This window comes from Eublepharis macularius, chromosome 7 (assembly GCF_028583425.1).
Source record: "Eublepharis macularius isolate TG4126 chromosome 7, MPM_Emac_v1.0, whole genome shotgun sequence".
NCBI lineage: Eukaryota > Metazoa > Chordata > Lepidosauria > Squamata > Eublepharidae > Eublepharis > Eublepharis macularius.
Window position 1 is genome coordinate 130,519,417 of NC_072796.1, and position 19,365 is coordinate 130,538,781.

At 43.3% G+C, this 19,365-nt stretch overlaps 1 protein-coding gene across 4 annotated transcripts in view; it reads left to right on the forward strand.

Annotated features, from left to right (window-relative positions):
- Positions 1-19,365, forward strand: part of PHF20L1 (PHD finger protein 20 like 1) — a 62,264-nt gene that overhangs the window by 23,139 nt on the left and 19,760 nt on the right. For 3 of the 4 annotated variants that reach the window (XM_054984310.1, XM_054984313.1, XM_054984314.1), the window contains 6 exons: positions 2,506-2,713; positions 4,178-4,303; positions 5,871-5,953; positions 12,466-12,718; positions 15,774-15,980; positions 18,943-18,999. In XM_054984310.1, coding sequence (XP_054840285.1) covers positions 2,506-2,713; positions 4,178-4,303; positions 5,871-5,953; positions 12,466-12,718; positions 15,774-15,980; positions 18,943-18,999 — 934 coding nt within the window. The remainder of the gene's footprint in view (positions 1-2,505; positions 2,714-4,177; positions 4,304-5,870; positions 5,954-12,465; positions 12,719-15,773; positions 15,981-18,942; positions 19,000-19,365) is intronic. The other variant, XM_054984311.1, reaches the window with a different exon arrangement.

The window sequence follows — 19,365 nt, forward strand, 5'->3', positions numbered from 1 at the left end:
GGAGGTATTTAAGAAGTGGCTAGATGGTCACGGGACAGCAGTGATGATTCTGTGACTCAGTTTGAATGTACGCAGATTGGGAGAGGGAGGGTCTTAAGGGATGAGCCAGTGTTAGGCTCTCATGGCCTTTTCTTATACGCCCGGAGTAATGCCATTTTGGGGTCAGGAAGGAATTTCCCTCCAGGCCGGATGGGCTGGGGATCCTGGAGATGTTTTGCCTTCCTGTGGACGTAAAGCAGAAATCAGTGGGGAACGTGAGTGGGAGAGGAAGCTGTGTATTTCCTGCATGGTGCAGTGGGGTTGACTAGATGACCCTTTGGGATCCCTTCCAGCTCCAGACTGTTTATCCATAAGTATAGATAGGAATGCGGTCTTTGCTCTAAATGTGTGTATAACGTGTGGATGCTTTTCTTTCCACCCATGTTTCTGCTGTAGTTTTGATCTCATAGTGGTAGTAAAATGAAAACCGTTCCTCATGCGGAGGTGATTGCAGGGGAATTAACAGATGTTGGCCTTCGTATGAAGTCACTATGCAGTCCTATGATTGAACAACAGTTACCTTGGTGCGGAGGTGTTCACAGATGATCAGTATGCATGTGTGCTGTTTTATTTCACTTTACTACATTTATACCCTGCCTTTCTCCCCGAGTGCTGTACGTAATCCCGGTCTCCATTTTATCCTCACAACAACCCTGTGAGGGAGGTTAGGCTGAAAGAGCGTACACCTACAGGGACCTGTGATTCTTTCCTTGCCGCAGGAGGCTGAAAGAGTGGGAGGAGAAAATGGCGGAAGGGATCAGCGTTTCACTAGCTCTTGGGGGTATTTTTCTTCCACCTCCCCCCACCCGCAGGCTTACTTAAGAATGCTGTTGCAGTGGGCTGTAGTAATCTCTTTCATCGTTTTTCTTTGTGGGAAACGTTGCCATCAGGCCTCCAGTTGTGCTTGGCCTTTCTCGCTTCCACTCCTCCTTGCCAGCCAAAAACGAACCCTTCCTGCCAATCACGTGAGACCCATCTCCAAGATGAAGGCTCAGAGCAGGTAGAGAAGGGGCAGGATCGGGCCGAATTGTACCCAGACTCATCATGTTCTCAGAGAGCAAGAAGCTTTCCTCTTTTTCTTAGCTGTCAGAGTCGTTGTTCAGGGCCTTTCAATAATTAACTAAAAGTACCTGAATACAAATGATCTTAACTACCTTAGCATGCAGGCCTTAGAAGGAACTAAAGCCCCCCATTAGTGTTTGTCCAGTTAAGGTTCCTAGTCCAGAATGATCCAATTTGGACTGTCCTTTCACACTGCAAATCCCAGCTCCGTAACGTCACTGAGACAACCTCCAACACCACCCGCTTCCTGCTCAGAGATCCCCCTTCTCTTTCCTTCTCGGCAACCTGGCTCATCATCTTTCCTCTTTACACTCAAAGTCAGGAGAGGGGAAAAAAAATCTTTTTGTTTTAGAATTCAAGGCCCTGGAGCCAGAACTTATCCCCCGCTGTGTACTTTTGATCAGCCGTAATTATCAGTGTTTGTGCCGTGGCCTGAGCCCCCCTCTGCTGTGATGTTGTACAGATCTTACCACCCACTTTGTGTTTACACTTTGATTATTGGTTGCCCGCTTTGGATAGGATAGCCGTAGATAGCTGTGCTTTACCCTCGTGTTTAGCCTTCCCTTCCTGAATGATGCACTTTACACAGTGTGTGTGTGTGTGTGCGCGTGAGTGGGGTGGGTGGGTAGGTATTTGGAACCGTTGTATGTTTACATGGTCTTCCTACTACTAAGTAGAATTTCTGCAAATCTGAGTTCAATATCATTTCTTCCAAATGTGTGCAAGGAGCCGTGTCATTTCTTACCGTTTGTGTGTGCCCACGCTCAGATTGGGTGCGTTCTTGTAGCCAGGTGAAACTGTAAACCAATAGCTCCTGAGAGTGAGATGTAGTATATGGGAAGGGCAGTCATGTTCAGGCTATTCTAATGTGAATTGAGCCAAATTAGGAAGTGGGCCATATTTTCTTTGACGCGCGTGTGTACATGGATCTCCCAGGTTATATACGATAACAGAAAATACGGGAGGAATATCAGCATAGCACTGCTTCAGTTGAATGCTGGTCTTGAGCAGTGTGTGAGAGAGAGTAATGGACTATTGAGTGTACTTGCAATTTTGTCTCAGTCATAGAATGGATAGGTAATGTGGCCAAAAGGATATGGTCATGATGCAAACACAGACAGAATTTTGTACAGATTTTATGAAGCTCTGTGTATGCACAAGATCTTTAGACAGTATGCCATATGTGTATGAAGGCATTTCTATATGTTTTAAAGTATGTAATTACTATGTTGTGTTTACTGTTTTGCACGAAAAACAAAAAAAATCAAAATACAAATTTTGAATATTTTCCTTTCCCCAGGAGCCTTCTTTATAAAATGATGCTGTTCGCAGCGCGATTTCATTTTGACCGAACAAGCAGTTAATCTCCCCTCTCCCCTTTCCCTCTCTTTTGCCTGTTTGAAGGACTGGATCGCTTTGGTGAAAGCTGCAGCCGTGGCAGCAGCCAAAAACAAAGCGGGAGGTAAACCACGGACCAGTGCAAACAGCAATAAAGACAAAGAGGAGAGAAAGTGGTTTAAAGTACCTTCAAAGAAGGAAGAATCATCAACCTCCACGATTGTCCAGGAAGTCCAGAGGAAGGAAGAGCAGCCTACATCCAGTGAGACATTTGGTACAAATGAAATTGCTCTCTCCCCTTCTCCCCTCTGCCCAAAGAAAGCAAAATTGTAGTGTGAAAGAGGTGCGTTAGCATCTGCATATGGCGTCGAGGGATGGTTTGCGTGTGTGAAACGCCAGTCGCCACTGAGAGCTTTCTTGCAGCCTCAGATTATTGCAGATATTCTGAAATATTCAACACATGCAGTTCTTTCATTCATCAGTAAGTCGTTAAGAGATGCCTCTGCCTGTGTCAGTCTGCACATTTTTGCAGTTTTGAATGAGATAAGTAGAAGTACTTCACTTTATCAGGTACTAAGCCCCCACGTAAAACATGAGAGTGCATATCAGTAGGTATTTTGGGGTGAGTGGAGATCATTATTTTCAATCTAGGAACAGGACGAGGTTCTCTGCGGTCCACTTGTCTGTGCAGTCAGATGGCAGACATAGCATCGTGTAATTTTTGTATGGTACTGTGCCAGCCGATGAGTAGAACAAGAGGAATTTTGGAAATGGGTGGCAGCAGCAGAGCAAATTTGTTACTGCTGTCGCTCCAGCTTTTTCACCCTTCATGGGGGGAGAGAGCAGGGTATTTTGAGGGCTCGATAACTCTTAAAGTTAATCATCTTTGTATATTGTTTGTATAATGAATCTTGGGTAACATGTATTGCTCGATGGCTGAAGCTTTCCGCTCTCTTAAGGGACTGTTCTGGGATTGCATGAAATGTGCGCATTTGGGTTGTAAGTCACTGGCTTGGATCCAGCAATGTGCAAACAGAAACATATATGGACTCAACACAGTTCCACTTGCTTAAGATTTTGCATAACACCCAGTGCTTTCCTCCCAATATATTATAGGGCCCAGAAGTTGGTTGCATCAAACAGAAACGCAAGTGGGGGATATAATAAGCTTGACTTAATGCAAGAGGCTACCACAGTCTCCTCCTTGCATTTCTGCTTACTTGAGACCTTTAGCGCAAGTAGAAATTTTGTTTAGCTCCAACCCTGTCACTGTAATGCAGTGGCTAAAAATGGAGTTCTGGGTCCTGACTCATCTTCTGCTTTGCCCAAAAATCAAAGGAAATATGCTTTGGGGGTTCAGCAAATGGGGGCAAAGGAGGGTAGGAAATTGTATTCCATGACTACTGCCTAAGATCCAATTCTCTGAACTTATCCCAGGATTTTTTCTATTTCAGTTCAGGATTAATGTGATCTCTCTCCCCCCCAGCCCTTTTTGGAATTGATTGTATTTTCTCTTGTAAGACCTCCTACAGAGCATGACTGCGGTATTTAAAAAATCTAATAAAAATATGTGGAAGCATGCAGGAGGTTTATTTTAAATAGCTAACACGCTTTTTAAAAAATCTTCACTTTAATGCATAAAATGTGTTTTAATATGTTTTACTTGAGTATTTGATTTTCGACACAGTTTCTGAAGTGTGTGCTTGCTTAGTGCATGATCTCTTCCATTTGTGTTTAGGATTCCCTCTAGTGGACGTCCCAAAGATTGCCTTTGTGCAGGCTGAGAACGCGTTGGCGCACAAGAGGAAAAATAACCTCGGCAACTCATTTCAGGCAAAGAGGGCCCGTCTCAACAAGATCACTGGTGAGCTCTTATTTAGAGTTGAGGGTGGAACTACTTTTCCATTTCTGCTCCATTATTGAGCCATGCCACTGGTTTAATTACTGCCGGGTCCAAATTGCCTAATAAAACAATTGTAGCTACCGTTGATCACAGCCTTATTGAGTTACTGTTGTTCTTTCACTTGCGTCACAGGTCAGAATGCATTAGAGCAGGGGTGGGCAAATTGCGGCCCGCGGGCCACATGCGGCCCGCTACAGAGTTTTTTGTGGCCCGCCGAGACAGTCAGAAAAATCCGCCTTGAACCAAGATTTCCTTCTAAAATGTGCTTGCAGCTATAGATGATATGAAATTAGCACAATAAATAAATTGAATAAAACTACCACTATTTTATTTAATTTATATTTATTGATTTTTATGATACAATTTATACCTTTTCTGAAATGCAAAGTTAACTAATGAATGCAATCATTTTAAAAGGTGTGGCCCTCCACTAACCTCTGCTCCCACAAAGTGGCCCCCGAGCCAAAACAATTGCCCACCCCTGCATTAGAGTATGTATTATGCCAAATCCCTGCCCTCCCAGTCCATAGGCAGCATTCCTAACTGCTTTTGCAGACGTCTGTCCAAGAACCCTGCAGGGCATAGATTGGCCTTCTGGGGAGCTGCAAGATTTGAGTCCGATAGTGCCTTAAAGACCCAACAAGATTTCGAGGGTATTGTCAAGCGTTTGCCATCACCTGTCACGTTTGTCCTCGTTTGTCATCCCCAGCCACATACCCTGTTGTTACGATTGTACTCGTGCTGTATAATATGGTTACTGCTGAGACTATTCTGTGCTTGAACTGCAGATGGGAAGCTGTGTGAGGGGAGGTGTTCATTCCCACTGGGTCCTCTCTCCTCCGGTGGGAAGAGGCACCTGAATGGCCTTGGAAAGCTCTTATATCATCCCTGCTATTTTCCCGCCTAGCTGTTAGACGGGGGTGGTGGTGGTGGTCTAGAGTTTGCCCGCGCTTCGAAAGCCTATATATGTTTGATGTTTGTACATAGCTGTCATTCCTGGCAAAGATGGAGTAAGATCATGATACTAGTGGCTTATCAGGAAAGATACTTTCCTGTTCACAGTGAAGCCTTTTTTGAGAGTTACTCAGCAGATCCTTACAGCTATAAGCTTTCAAGAGTCAAAGCTCCTTTGTCCAGTGAACTTCGACTCTTGAAACCTTGTTGGACACTACTGGACTTGAATCTTGTCCCTCTGCTGCAGACCAACATACCCACCTGAAACTATCTTTGAGGAACTTCAGAGTCTTGCCAATGAAAAATATTTTCCAGTCCAGGTTTGTTGAGGCACTTGAGAGGCAAGAAACTTCTTGAATTGACTTCAGATGGGCGGGGGGGGGGGGGGGGCGGGGATAGGTGGTAGGTCAGCCGATATTTCTCCTCATGAAGAGAGCCAGTTGCGAGGATTTTTTCCCCTGATTTATAGCTGAGTATCTGTTCATAGCCATCTGCAGGCTTAAGCTTGTCCACCAGTTCATGGCAGAGCCATTCCAAGCGTTGCTATGTCTGTGTTTTGTTCCTTCCCTTTCAGGTTTTCTTGCATCCAAAGCTGTCTGCGCTGATGGTGCTGAAAAAAAGGAAGGCAGCAAAGAAGCAGCTCCAGTCTTGGAGCAGGTATGAAATTGCAGAGTTTGATTATTTTGAGAGGGTCTTCTGGAGTGTACCGTGGGAAATGCCGGGTCCGTGAAAACTAAAAATTGCCCTGCCAGACAGGAAGTCCTAGGGGACTAAAGAATCATTTGTCTGTTTACACCTGACTGTTACTGGAAGCAAGCCTGCCATCCTAAGAATGCCATATGGGGAAGCTGGTTCAGATGGGTTGGACTGGACTCCCGCAGAGCGTGCTTAGGATTGGCGTCCCAAGTCACAACTACCTTCACTTTCGTAAGCAAACACCCCGAGAGTCACAAGCTCAGAGAGGTTTGTTCCCAGGTACCATTTCAATATAGCCAGAATTGTAGCCACAAGTGGCTTAGACCCTTGACACAAAATTCAGTTTTGTGCTTTTGACACAGGGTTCTTTTCCGTTTTTCTTCTGACATCTAGCAAAACTTCTTTTGTAAGAAGTTTCTTTTCTATTGTAAGAATTGGTGTTGTAAACTTGTATGTGTTTTATGAACTGTTCAATGAGCCATACTTTTTTTTTTTTTTTGGCCAGGATGTATATTTTTAATAAATGTGTTAGAGAAATTAAAAACATCTTAGGGGCGGGGGGCGGGATCTGGTTTGAGCCCACCTCTGAAGTGGGAGATGGTCAAACTCTAGCTGCCTCCTGCTCAATTTTATTTTTCTCCCGCCTCTCACATCTTGCACATAATATGCTTGTTAGCAACAGGGCTAGATAACTAACCATACCACGAACTTCTGCTTCTGCCATAGTCGATGCACAAGTTCATTCCCAGAGGTTACTCCCATTTCTGAAAACAATGCTATATGTGCTTTCCTGGGGGGCAAGCAGGGCAGTGTACTAGGCAGACCGAGGAACCCCACCCCCTTGTTTTCCCCCCTTCAGAATATTCTAGCTCTGTTCACAAATTACAGTGAACACATGTACAATCGGTGCACAGTGTGCACTTGATTTTTCTTTATACATGTGTTGAGTCACCCTCACATTACCTGCAGCTGAACGCATGATGGAAACTCCAGATCTGTCCAAGTACTGGTCCCTTGTTTAATTACAACGTTGGCTTTTGTTCCAAATGGACGTGTGCCGCTACATGCAAGATGTATGCGTGTTCGCTATAATATGTGAACAGGCCTTCTGTTGCTCGTGATTAAGGATAATGCAATTTTCATCTGCAAACAATAACACAACTACTACTCTTGAGTTAACTACCCCACTCTTCCAGGTTGGCTCATGACTAGACCTATTGAGAGAGAGAGAGAGAGAGAGAGGACTCCAGCTTGAAAGAGAGCTCTTACAACTTGAAAGTTAGCAAAGAGAACTCTTAGTCTAGGTTCATGTGGGAAAGCCTTCCCACTCCAGCCGATCAACAGAACCAACACATGGTTGTTGTGGGTTTTCCGGGCTGTATTGCCGTGGTCTTGGCATTGTAGTTCCTGACGTTTCGCCAGCAGCTGTGGCTGGCATCTTCAGAGGTGTGGCACCAAAAGACAGAGATGTGGCTGGCATCACCTCTGAAGATGCCAGCCACAGCTGCTGGCGAAATGTCAGGAACTACAATGCCAAGACCACGGCAATACAGCCCAGAAAACCCACAACAACCATCGTTCTCCGGCCGTGAAAGCCTTCGACAATACACAGAACCAACACAGCTCATGTTGTTTGCTTTTAACATTCTACACAATGCCCCTCTTTGAGGAATTCACATTACCTTCAATTTAACCTGTAAGTGCAGCACTAGATTTGGAACTGTGGGTGAACAGCGAGCTTTTTTACAGTGTGTAGACAGAAAGGCATACATGACTCCAGTACAGAATCATTATCTGCTTATCTAGTGGGAAACAAAAAGCAGGAATGCATTTTCTCAGTGCATAATTTCTGCTCTACGGGATTATAAATGCCCGTCGTGCTCTCCGGAACACCACCAGCCTCCAAGATGGATGGGTATAAACAACCATGGAGTGCTCCCTTAGGCGTATATTCGTGGGCCTGTTTTTCAACATGTGTAGCGCTGTGTCCAGACACAAGTGACTCATGCAGGTATTCCTGCATTGGCAGATTTTGTCCAAAGGCTTATTAAAGAGAACCCTTAACGTCCACACACTTTTCTTTTGTTCTGATCATGCAGCTTTTAATGTGACTTTTTTGTCATCTTAACTTTTTAGTGAATGGTAGATTAAAAACAAAACACTACTTCCTGTTAAGAAAAGTGTTTCCCCCCCCCCCCCCATTCTATCGCTTTTTACCCCCTAAACCAGTCCTTTCTAAAACATCCCGTCACACAGTTACATAATTAGGTCCAAACCTGTTCAAGCATCACCATTGAAGCAAGATTCTAGTCCAGTCGCACCTTAAAGACGAACAAGATTTCCAAGGTATAAGCTTTGACTCTCACAAACTTATACCCTATAAATCTTGTTGGTCTTTTAAGATGCTGCTGGGCTTGAATCTTTCTCTACTACTACAGAATAACGTGACTGCCCACCAGAAACAAGCGCCACTATGGTTTTTCTGCAACGATGCTGTCCTGCTTCCAGTACACCGTTTATGGTGTGTGTGTGGCTGTCGCTTTTTCCTGATCTTGGATTTAACAGCTGAACCTGTCTTTAGGAGTTGGGGGAGGTCCCGAGGACGGTAGAATACTTCCTCCTGCTCCCCTGGACCTGCCTTTCATGATCGCTTCCATCCAGGTTAAAATGGAACTGAGTACGCTTGACTTCGATTCGAGAGCCCTAGTTCCATTTTAAGTTGGTTGGGTGGTGGGTCAAACTAGATGGTGATTATTTAGTAGGTCTAAGAGGTGTGCGCGAGATCTCAGAACTGGAATCTTTGAGCTAGGCTTCGCTTGTGAGGCTAGCTTGGGCCACCGTGGCCATTTTTGAGTCACTGTGGTGACAACTCATTATCATAATAATTTTGTGTAAATAATAGCATATTTCCGTGCTATGCAGTTTCTTAGGGTGGCGCTGCATGTTGTCAAGAATACAGGGCTGCCCTAGAAAACATAGCCTCCTGTTGAGTCCCCCCCCCTCCCCATGCCCTCCTAGTTCAGTTTTGGCCATGCCTTGATATGATTTAATGTGCATTGTTTCTGCGATCACTCCACATTTGTTGGCTGCTGCTAGCAGGATAGGAAACAGCACATCTTCCTAAAAGGAGAACTAGATTTTGTTGGGAGTGGGATGTATTGACTCAATATGAGACTTGACCTTTTTCTGTGGCCACCCTGTTTTCCTTCGGGGTTTCCGGGGGAGGGGGTTACATTTGGCTCCATTTTTTTTTTAAAGCTAAGGATGCAGACTGCAACCCACAAGCTGCCATGTCAGAAGTAGAAGTAGAGTAGACTTTATAAAATCGGGTTGTCAGAATGTCAAACCACTGCCCTTAAATCAGGATCCTCCACTCATTGTTGCTTAACCATACCACACACAAGTTTCTCCTTAATACACATGGACTTTTGCAAATTAGCCCTCCTAATCCAGACCACAGTGTGCCAGAAACAATGAGGAGCCGATGACAATATTTCTCACCAGATGTGCCTGCCAACATATAATTTAAAAAAAGCCATCTTTAGCAGCATCCCAATGAATTTGCACCCTGGTCAAAGGTTGGGGTCTTGCAGCCAGTTTCCTTCTGTGGCGTGCTGCTTTCAGACGTGCAAAATAAAATATTTTGACATGATTGACGACTAGATGACTCCTCCGGACACAATGCGATACTGTCCTTAATCCTACCAAGCAAATCGAACCGTTTTCAGAGATTTCTAGTGTATCACTTACAGAACATGTTGCATTTTCAATCTAAATTCAACTATTTCTGCATTAAGTTTTGGTAGAAACAAAAATTTAGCATCTACAGTTTAGCAGCCTACTAAATATTTCTTTACAAACAATTTGGTTACGTGGACTCAGCACTGAATTCCCAGCAGATTTTTAACGTTAAAAATTGGGATATTTTTCAGTTTCAACTTTTTTGGCAGGGAAAACTCTGAACTTGCATTTATGTTTTTGTTAATCCTTGCGCGCCCAGATGAAACATATAATGGCAGAGTAATGTCACTTCAAAGAGCTCAGCAGACTCCCAGAAAACTGTGGTGTTAAAACTGAAGCGCAACCTTGTTGACGTACTCTCCCTTCTCCAAAGCGATTCCTTCCTTTCCCGGGTTAGCCGTGTTGTAAAACTGCAGGCGCAAACCACAGTTCCCTTGGTAAACCAGAAAATTGTAACCGTAGTTTGAAGTGGGGTTTTCAGACCTTCGTTAGAGGAAACCTGGTTGGTGTCGCTGCACGTAAAACACTGGCAAGGGAGGAGGAAATCCTTTTAGAGAGGGAGGGAGAGACAGAACGAGGCTGCCTGTTCACAAGCCATGTTTTGCCAAGCGTCGGTATTGTATCTGCACTGGGCCAGAATGGCGGTATACTAACCAAGCTGTCTGGAGCTATCCCATTGAGGCTTACAATCTCTCTGGTTTTTAATACAATGTAATACAAGAGAGAGGCTTGGGCCAGCAGTCCTGTTAGACTGCTGAAGATCTCTTTTCCGTCCAGATGACAACCGTATTTAAAACCTAAATCCTCAGGTTACATTCTGCAGGTACAGTAGTCTTTCTTAATTGTATTAGGGTTGGGCCATGTTTGTATTACCTTTTGAGTGAGATCTGCTTAGATGAATGAATAACATTCCTTAAGGTTTTTTTCCCCCCCAATGTTTAATTTTGTCCTTGTTAAGAGGTTAAGCACCTTATTAGAACAAGTTTTAAAATCTTGTTTTAAATAATTTTGTAACTTTGAAAGTTAATGGTTGCTTGTAGTAATGTCTTTCACTCATGTGAAGATAACCAATAAAGTCATTTATTTACAAGTTATGGCTCTAATGAATTTCTGGTAATCTTCTTAATCAGCATAGATTCAGAATGTTTGTTTGTTGTGGATAACTTGTGCTCAGTATGCATTAATATAACTGTTTCCAGGGTAGAAACGGGCAGCCACTGAATGGTACATTTCGCACCACCAGATCTTTACATAGTGCTCTTCTGCAGAACATCAAGTGTGCCTTTTTAGTATCTAGAGCAGGAGTGGACAAATTCAGACTTTCAGACTCTCTAGTCTTCCAGTTCGAACACCAAATGTGACAATTGTCTCACTGTGCTAATAGCAGTTGTCACATCTAATCTCAATTCACACCAGGGAGTGGGCAGTTTACATATTTGTCTGGCCAGCCTTCCATGTGGATGGAAGACTAGTGGAAAAGGCTCAGCTCAGAAGCTGTCTACTCCTGATCAGTTACTTTAAACAGTTGAATTCACTTAAAAAGAAATCTTCTGGTTTATATCCAAATGCATCTGTTGCATATGAATGTCTGGAAACTGAAAAACACTTCCAGACTCTGAATGTGGCTATTTTGGGGAGGGGGCGGAGAGGGGGATGAAAATGTTAATGCATTGCCACACTTCTCCAATCGGATCAAGAGGGCTTTTCATGGTTTTGAATAGTTAATCGAACAAAGTTTTAAGTTGATGTGTGGCTGTAGAGTTTTCCAGCTAAATGCCAATTCTTGTTAACCCAAAGAAATCTGTCTTTAAATGTATTATATGTGTATTGGACAAAAAGTATAAACAATTGCATTTTAGAAGATGTATTATGTTTTTATTTGTTTTCAAGCCTGATTTAGCCCACATCTTTTTCTTCATGGGTTCTTGTTTTGTTTGCTACCTATCGAACTAAACAGTTTTATTTTTTTGTGATATGATACATCTTGATGGTTGATCTTAAGAATTAAAAGGACACTGCCAGCATCTTCATGTCTCATATAATAACTAAAAATAATTTATGTGAAGAATATACATGGCTTCCACAAATTCAATTTTAAGACGTTGGATCTGGGGCCTCTGAAAGCAGCATATTTGCTTCCATAAAAAAGCTTTTTAACCCCCTCCCCTCAAAAAAAACCCACTATGTTTTGTGCCTTCAGAGGTCTGGGAAAATTACCAGTAAAACTGAACCTTTAGAAATGTTGCAAAAGTTGGTTTTGTTAGATCATTACATTGGTCGATTTGCTGCTTTCAGTTAATGAGAACTGAAGAGGTGGTCAAGGTCTTACATCCTGGTCATGAATTTCACATGCAGAAAGATGGAGATGTCAAGTGGGTTTTGTGCATGGAGGAGGGGTGGGGGTGGGTCACCATTCTTCCTTGGTGGAGCGTTCCAGGTCGCCCCTTTCTCCAGTGAAATGATTGCACGGTCTGTTCCAGGAAGCGGGTGCTACAAGTGTTGTAGCCCTGATAGCCCAGAGCAGATTGCAGGATTAGGAAGACGATGACCTTTGGCTGTGTCCCTTAAATATCAACTTGCTTGGCTTAAAAGCTTTTAAAAAAAATTGTGCTGAGGATTAAGTTCTTGTGTGTTGAATACTGAACGTTACTTAAACAAAATTCAAAGTAGAATACAAGAATCCGCAATGAAGAAACTGCAATAAAAGTATCAATTTCTTATTATTTATTCAGGAGATATCACCTAAGCCTCAAAGTCAGAAAAAAAATGAAGCTGATATTAGCAGTTCTGCCAACATTCAGAAATCTGCACTGTTGCCCTCAACTTTGTCTTCAGGGAAGGCTCGCAGCAAGAAATTCAAACAAGAATCTGGAGATTCTGCAGGGTGTATAAAGCCCCTTAAATCACCAATTTCCCCAGAGTTAATACACGTGGAAGATATGACCCTGGTCTCCCAGCTTCCTTCTTCCGTGATAAATAAAACTAGTGAGCACAGACATTTTAAACCATACCATAATTACTTACTACATTCCTACGGGAAGCATTATTGATTTTTGTTCTGTTTTTTAATGAATGTTCCGGTGGGTTTTGGAAAAAAAAAAGTTTGAAATGTAAATAAGGTGTGATATAATGGTAGAGCCTCGTAATTACCCCAGCCGTAGCAGCTGATCTGCATTAGTGGTTTGTTGCCCAGTGACTGCTTAGAAATGAGAGAGAGAAAACAGTTTGCTTTTCCAGTTCATAAAAGTGGTCCTGCAGAGTTGTTTAGGGGGTGTCTGTTCACTGTTTACTGCAGGCGCTCAACTGTTGGCGAGCCTGGGATAATTGGTTCATAGTAAGCTTAGAGCATGACACGTGAAACTCCAGTGTAGGATGGCCCTTCTCATACTGGTGCAGAGCGCAACCTCGCACAGCTCGGAGCAGCAGAGAGTACAGCAGGTCTGTCTGGAGAGGGCCTGATTCTTCAAAAGGAGAAGATACTCTGTTCTTGCGTGTTGCATTTCCCGTCGCTGAGGAATTTTGCTGGCACCATATTACAGCTGGACTTAGCATCTCCTGTGCTGTGTCATATTTCTTCCAATTACGGTGAAATACACAAAAAGAAGTTCCAATATGTAGGACATCCCCACGAAGCTGTTCTCTGATAGTCCTAGGAAATATGTGAAGACCTACAATATAACATTGGCAATACGTGAAGACCTCCCTGTTTTTGCAGGAAATATACGATGTCCTATTCTGGTCCCATCTCTCCCCGCCCCCTGCCCCAATTTCAGACCCCACCACTTAATATTCTCCCTCAGAGGACTTTGTTTGCAGTGAATTAGGAAGGTTGTGAGTTTCTGTTAAGCAGTAGCCTTAATCATCTTTGCTCTTGGACAGTAGTCAAGTTAAGGAATTAAAAGAACTCCTTCCTAAAGCTGCTTTCTTACATTTACAATTGACCAGTTGACACTTGGAAGAAGAGAAGAAGAGGCTCAATCCAGCCAAAGTCTAAGCTCTTTGACCCCATTGATCTCAGCAGGAAAAAAATTAAGCATGTACTCAACTTTCCCATTAAAACCAATGGAGTTTGGTTTGGCTGGATTGCAGCATTTTAAGTGGAAACCCACCCACCCCTCCAATTTTTTCAGAACATATTTTATTGCAAATAACAATCTAAATCTTCCCTCATTAAACATTACCATCCACACTTGTTGCGATAGCGCAGGATGTCGGTAAGTAACCTTCATTAAGGAGAATTCTATGCCTTTTAATGTTGAAAGTTAACTCGAAAGCTAGCAATTTAACGAGGGCACCTTTCCAGGGTAGCCCTGTTGCCTTAGATTTGTGTGAGGTCATGCCCACCTTCTCCAGAAATGTACTTTTCCTCAAATTTTGATTGAAAACAAAGAAAATTTAAGATATCAAGGCCCCTTGTGTGTTAGTGTTGGATTGCTCTTGTGATTTGAGCTTTGAAGTGATTCAGTGACTCAGTATATGTGGAAGCTAGAAAGATACTGTCCCATTGATTTTAAAGGGAGAGTTTTTTTAAACACACACACACAGAATCTCTTCTGTTGATCAGTGGAATTCTAATACTTAGGCTCAATTTTGAACCCATTGTAATCACATTTTTTTTTAAAATTTGCAACAAATCCTTGCACAGGACTAAAAAGAGATCTAGGATCCTTTTTGCTCACCGAGGCCTTCTCGACAAAAGAGTTTTGTATCTAAATCAGATCCAGCATAGATCCACATCTATATACTTACAGGATCACTTCAAAGCGGCCTCTTGTTAGCATCAGATGTTGTGTGAGCAAAGGCCTGTAGGGCAGAAGAAGAAATGCCTAACTCTGAATAACTACCGGCCCAGTCGCAGGACTGGCTACACTACCAAAACAATTGAGTTAGGATGGGTTTATGCTGTCTAAGGTCCACATAAAAAGGATCACTTTCTTGTTTCAAGGATGGTACATCAGCATTGCATGAAGGTATACAAATTTATGTGTTTATAAATACCCCCCACCCCCATCCAAGCACTACTCTTGGAAGTGGTTTAATAACCAAATGCAAGAATGGAAGAAGATCACCGAGCAAAGTTTTAAAAAGTAGCTGTGGTCGTGATGAAACTGAACTAAGTAAAATGACAGCAAAAACACACACCACGCAGCTCTGCTGAAAGCCCAATACAACCGTGCTATTGTTGGTCTCCAGAGTCCATGTGGCTGTCCTTCTAGGGGAAGGATATTCAGCAGCCATAGCACCATTGCGGAAAAGGCAATAGGAAATAAATTAGACCAAGAAGCGCATCCTTCTTTCCTTGAATCTAGTCTTAACATCTGATACACCCTGCATTCATGCTTGCTACGTCCTACAGTCTGACCTTTATAATTGAGAGGGGACTGCAAATTAGGACTCGCCCACACACGTGAGTTTAAGCTGTATCCTTTTGTGCCAGACTTGTCCCCTTGCAGGAACGTACTTTGACATCAAGAGTACGTTTACATAAAAGTCTTACTATAATAGGCTAGGTCCATTGATTACCTCAGGCTCTTTCTGTAACCTTTTGGTCGTTCCCTTTTTGCTTACTATATTTAATGAACAGATGGGAACCACTTAAGAGAAGTGCCCGGTGATGGTCGTAAAAAATACTAGACTAGTAAAATGCCCCGTGCTTGCTTTGTGAACATTGCAAGGTCTTTTTTTAGGTCTATCAGAACCAGTGAGTGTCCTTAGATCCTCCCAAAGTAGCCAGTGGAGGAGAAGATCACAGCACTGAGAGGCTGCTTCATAGAAAAAGTTTCTTCTCCTCCAGTCGCTGATGGAAAAGTATTCTCCATCAATGTCCCAAATGAGCTGCCATCATTACTGGAGGGTAACATATTTCACCGTAACTAAAAAGCCAGAGACAAACTAAAAATAAGACTTCCCAAAGACATTACCCCTGTAAAAAGAACTTCTGTCTAGTTGAGACCTGTGCTACTCTAGGTGTGTAACTCAACAACCCCAACTTCCAGCAACGCTTGTCTCTTATTAATACGGCATTCTTTCTTTTGTATAGTTGCCAATGTTGCCCATGTCTCGCTTGAGAAGCATGGATTGTGCCTCCCTCTTGACTTAAGCCGTACCTTGGATGTTTCAGCGTTGTTAGCTTCCGAGTCCACTTTCTGTAATGAACACCCCAGTAAAGAGAAGGAAGAGGATCATATGGTGTTGTGTCATCCTTCCAAAGCTGGAATCGATGGCAGAATAGCTCCGGCCGCATCAGGTAAAATGTTTGCCAAAGAGCATTTTCAATATGTTTGGGTCATGAGAAGAATGGGCTACTTCATGCACTCGGTTTTGGAGTGATAGAGCGGGACCACAAGTGACGCCTGACACAGGTTGGACACTTGTCAGCTTCCCTCAAGTCTTGATGGGAAATGTAGGCAGCTTGGCGGAATGTTAGACAAGTGACAGTTGAAAAGTCCATTGGACAGCAGTCAGAGAGCCAAGCTGCGAGACCAGGATGCCTACATTTCCCATCAAAACTTGAGGGAAGCTGACTAGTGTCCAACCTGTGTCAGGCGTCACTTGTGGTCCCGCTCATAGTCACATAACTAACAATGACTTGTTGGGGAGCAGGGATTGGTGGAAATCCCCCATTAAATGTAAGCTTGGTGGTAAAAGTCTAGCTTGCTGCCTTGTAATGTGTGAAAAGGGCCCTGATCTTAATTTCCGGAGGTCGTTGAGTTTAGGCCACATTCGGTTGTCTTTGGAGCAGCTATCTCAGAGCTGGTTTAAATCTCCGTTGCTTTGCCTGGTGGATCACTGAAGATCATCCAGTCATGTCCTTTACCCTTTGGGACCAAGAGGCAAGATGATAGCTGGCTCAGGCTGTGTACCGAGATTTTAAACCGTATTACGCTGGTAAAAATTCAAGTCTTTCCAGAGACAAATGACAAAATAAGTACCACTTCTGGGATGAGAGCAAGCTAGGGGTAGGGACTGTCTTTCTTGCTGGTGGTGTTCAAGTCTTAGCCCAACTCTTGGAAAGCTTGGCTTACAGTACTGGCTTGTAGGATCAAGTCCTGGCTTGTAGGATCAAGTCATCTCAGTTTTTTTTCTGTACTGCCTCCTGGATAATATGCCTTCTGATAAATCCCAGGGTATGAATCCCTGGGCCTAGATGGTCCAGACTAGCCTGATCTTGTCAGATCTCAAAAGCTAAGCAAAGTCAGCTCTGGCTAGTGCTTGGATGAGAGATCACCAAGGATGTCCAAGGTAGCTACACAGAGATAAACAATGGTAAACCACCTCTGAACATTTCTTGCACTGAAAACCCTATGAGGGGGCAGTGTAAGTTGGCTGTGACGTGATAGCAGTTGACACACACACACACAGTCTAAAGGTATGTGATGCAGCAATTTGTGAAAGCTAAGCAAGGATGAGTCTGGCTGTTACTTAGATGGGCAGTGTGCCAGGTACCTCCTTATGTATCGCACCTTGAATTCCATGGTAGAAGAAAGGCAGAATATACATTTAATGAAATCTACAGAAGCTGAGGACTACAGTGTCGTTCAGTATGCCATGCCAAATTATTTATCCTTTATTTCTCTAATGTTTCATCTTTATCTTTGGATTTATGCTTTCAAATTTCTGCAATCCACACCGAGTTGTATTGTTTATTGAAAGTCCCAGCTGTTGATTGTATCAACTTGACGCTGTGTAATCCACCTTGAGTCTCAATGAGAAAGGTGGATTATAAAAAAAATAAATGAATGTGAAATTGATCATAACTCCATGAGAGTACTACAACTAACTGGCAGATCTTAATTTTAAAGTTACCATAGACTGAAATTCCTGTTCCTGGATTACACTGAGGACACTGTTGTGGCATGTGGGTGTAACCTCCCATTACTCAGGAGAAGGACAAACGTGGTCTTCAGGTTGCTTATCTTGTAGTTTCACATCTTTTTCTAGACCAGGGGTCCCTGCTTTGAGTCTGCAGGCACTACTGGAATTATGAGATTGGGGTAGTGGTGTAATGGACTTTTATCTGCGCTTTACCAAAGGTTTTACCGTTTTGAAGGAAAGATTTATCTTTTACTCTTGGATAGCTTTTAACAACAGCGGGAGCTGCTACAAAATAGTGGGGATTGGCTCTTTGCTTTGGAGCAGAGACACTTTGGTCATTTCAGTTTCTGCAAAAAAGGCAGGGGCTGCTCCCCATGGAGCTACAAGTAGAAGTTGCCAAGTCAGTGACGTGAGAGTCTGTCTTTGGAACAAGCTTGGGGTTTCTAGCTGTGATGCATCTCTCCAGGATAGGCTTGATGCTTTGATGACTAGTCAGCTGCCAGGAAGCAACCTGTAGCTCTCTGATTTTTTCCCCTATGCCCATTCAGGGTGTTTTGGATTTTACTTCCAACATTCAAGAAGAGAGTGGGCACCATGCTGGTTGTAAACACGCCAGAAAGATCCCTGTGAGCTATTCAGAAGTGTTCCGTTGACTGTACGAGGGCTTTACATCCCCCCCCCCCCCCATGATCCAGGGATTCCAAAATAGGCTAATTTAAAAAGAAGCCTTCCAGGATAGAAATGGATCTCAGTAAGAACAAGGCTTGAGATTCTTCAGGAAGAAGTCCTCGTGGTCCGATCTTGGCCATTCCTTTTTGTGCATGTGCACAGTTAAAACTCATTGTATGGTAAGTGGAACCCGTAGGTTATTCAGCGTTGGGGAGAGCTACATGTGTATGCATCCCTGTGGTACTTACGGGATTTCTCCTGACACTGAATGATAGAGGAAGCTTCGTTCTTGCCTCCCTGTGCCTACCGGTGCTCCTGTGAATTGACTAGATTAAGTAGCAAACGTGAATTATTGTCTTGCTTTGGTCTTAAGGCATCTAACTTCACAGCAGTATATCCGTGGTGCATGTTCTACTAATACATTGGCCACAAGAGCAGCGCTGTCGGATCAGACAAGTGGCCCAGCTAGTCTAGCATTGCTTTTCGCCCAGAGGCCAACTAGTTGCCCTGAGGACACACCGAACAGGGCATAGTGGCCCAGGCCTTCCCAGCATTGGAACACAGAGGCTTCCTGCCTCTTGAGTAGGGAGGCTCCCTTTAGTCCCCATGGCTAATAAGCCACTAATGGACCTCCCTTCCATGACAGAATGCTTGCAAGCAAGAGAGTTCAAGCCCTGTTGCAATTGTGGACTGCTAAAGTTCTCTTCCCATTCTTACGTCCACAGGGACCCTGAAAACTGAGAAGAAAGCAAAACTGGAAGAGAGATGCCCGTCGTTGCTTGGTACGAACACAGATATTTAAGCAAAGGTTAAAGTGTAAGAGAACAAGAGCAAAACCAGCTCCTGTCTTTTGACCTGTTTAATGCTCTTACAGGTGTAAGTGTTCATCTGTTCTTACTGGTTATAAGATAACCAGGATTGTTTCCATTTCTTAAATCCTATTTATGGGATTGACACATGTCCTTTAGAGGAAGACGTCGCTGGACAAACATACCTGACTGGCAACATAGAATGACACCCATCTCAGCAACACACAGTATAGAAAAACAATTATAGTATCCCTTTTGTTCTCGTTTTTCATCATGTATGATTACTTTTTTTTATGGCAATGACAATCTTAAAGGCATTAAGATGGCAGTTGGCAAGAC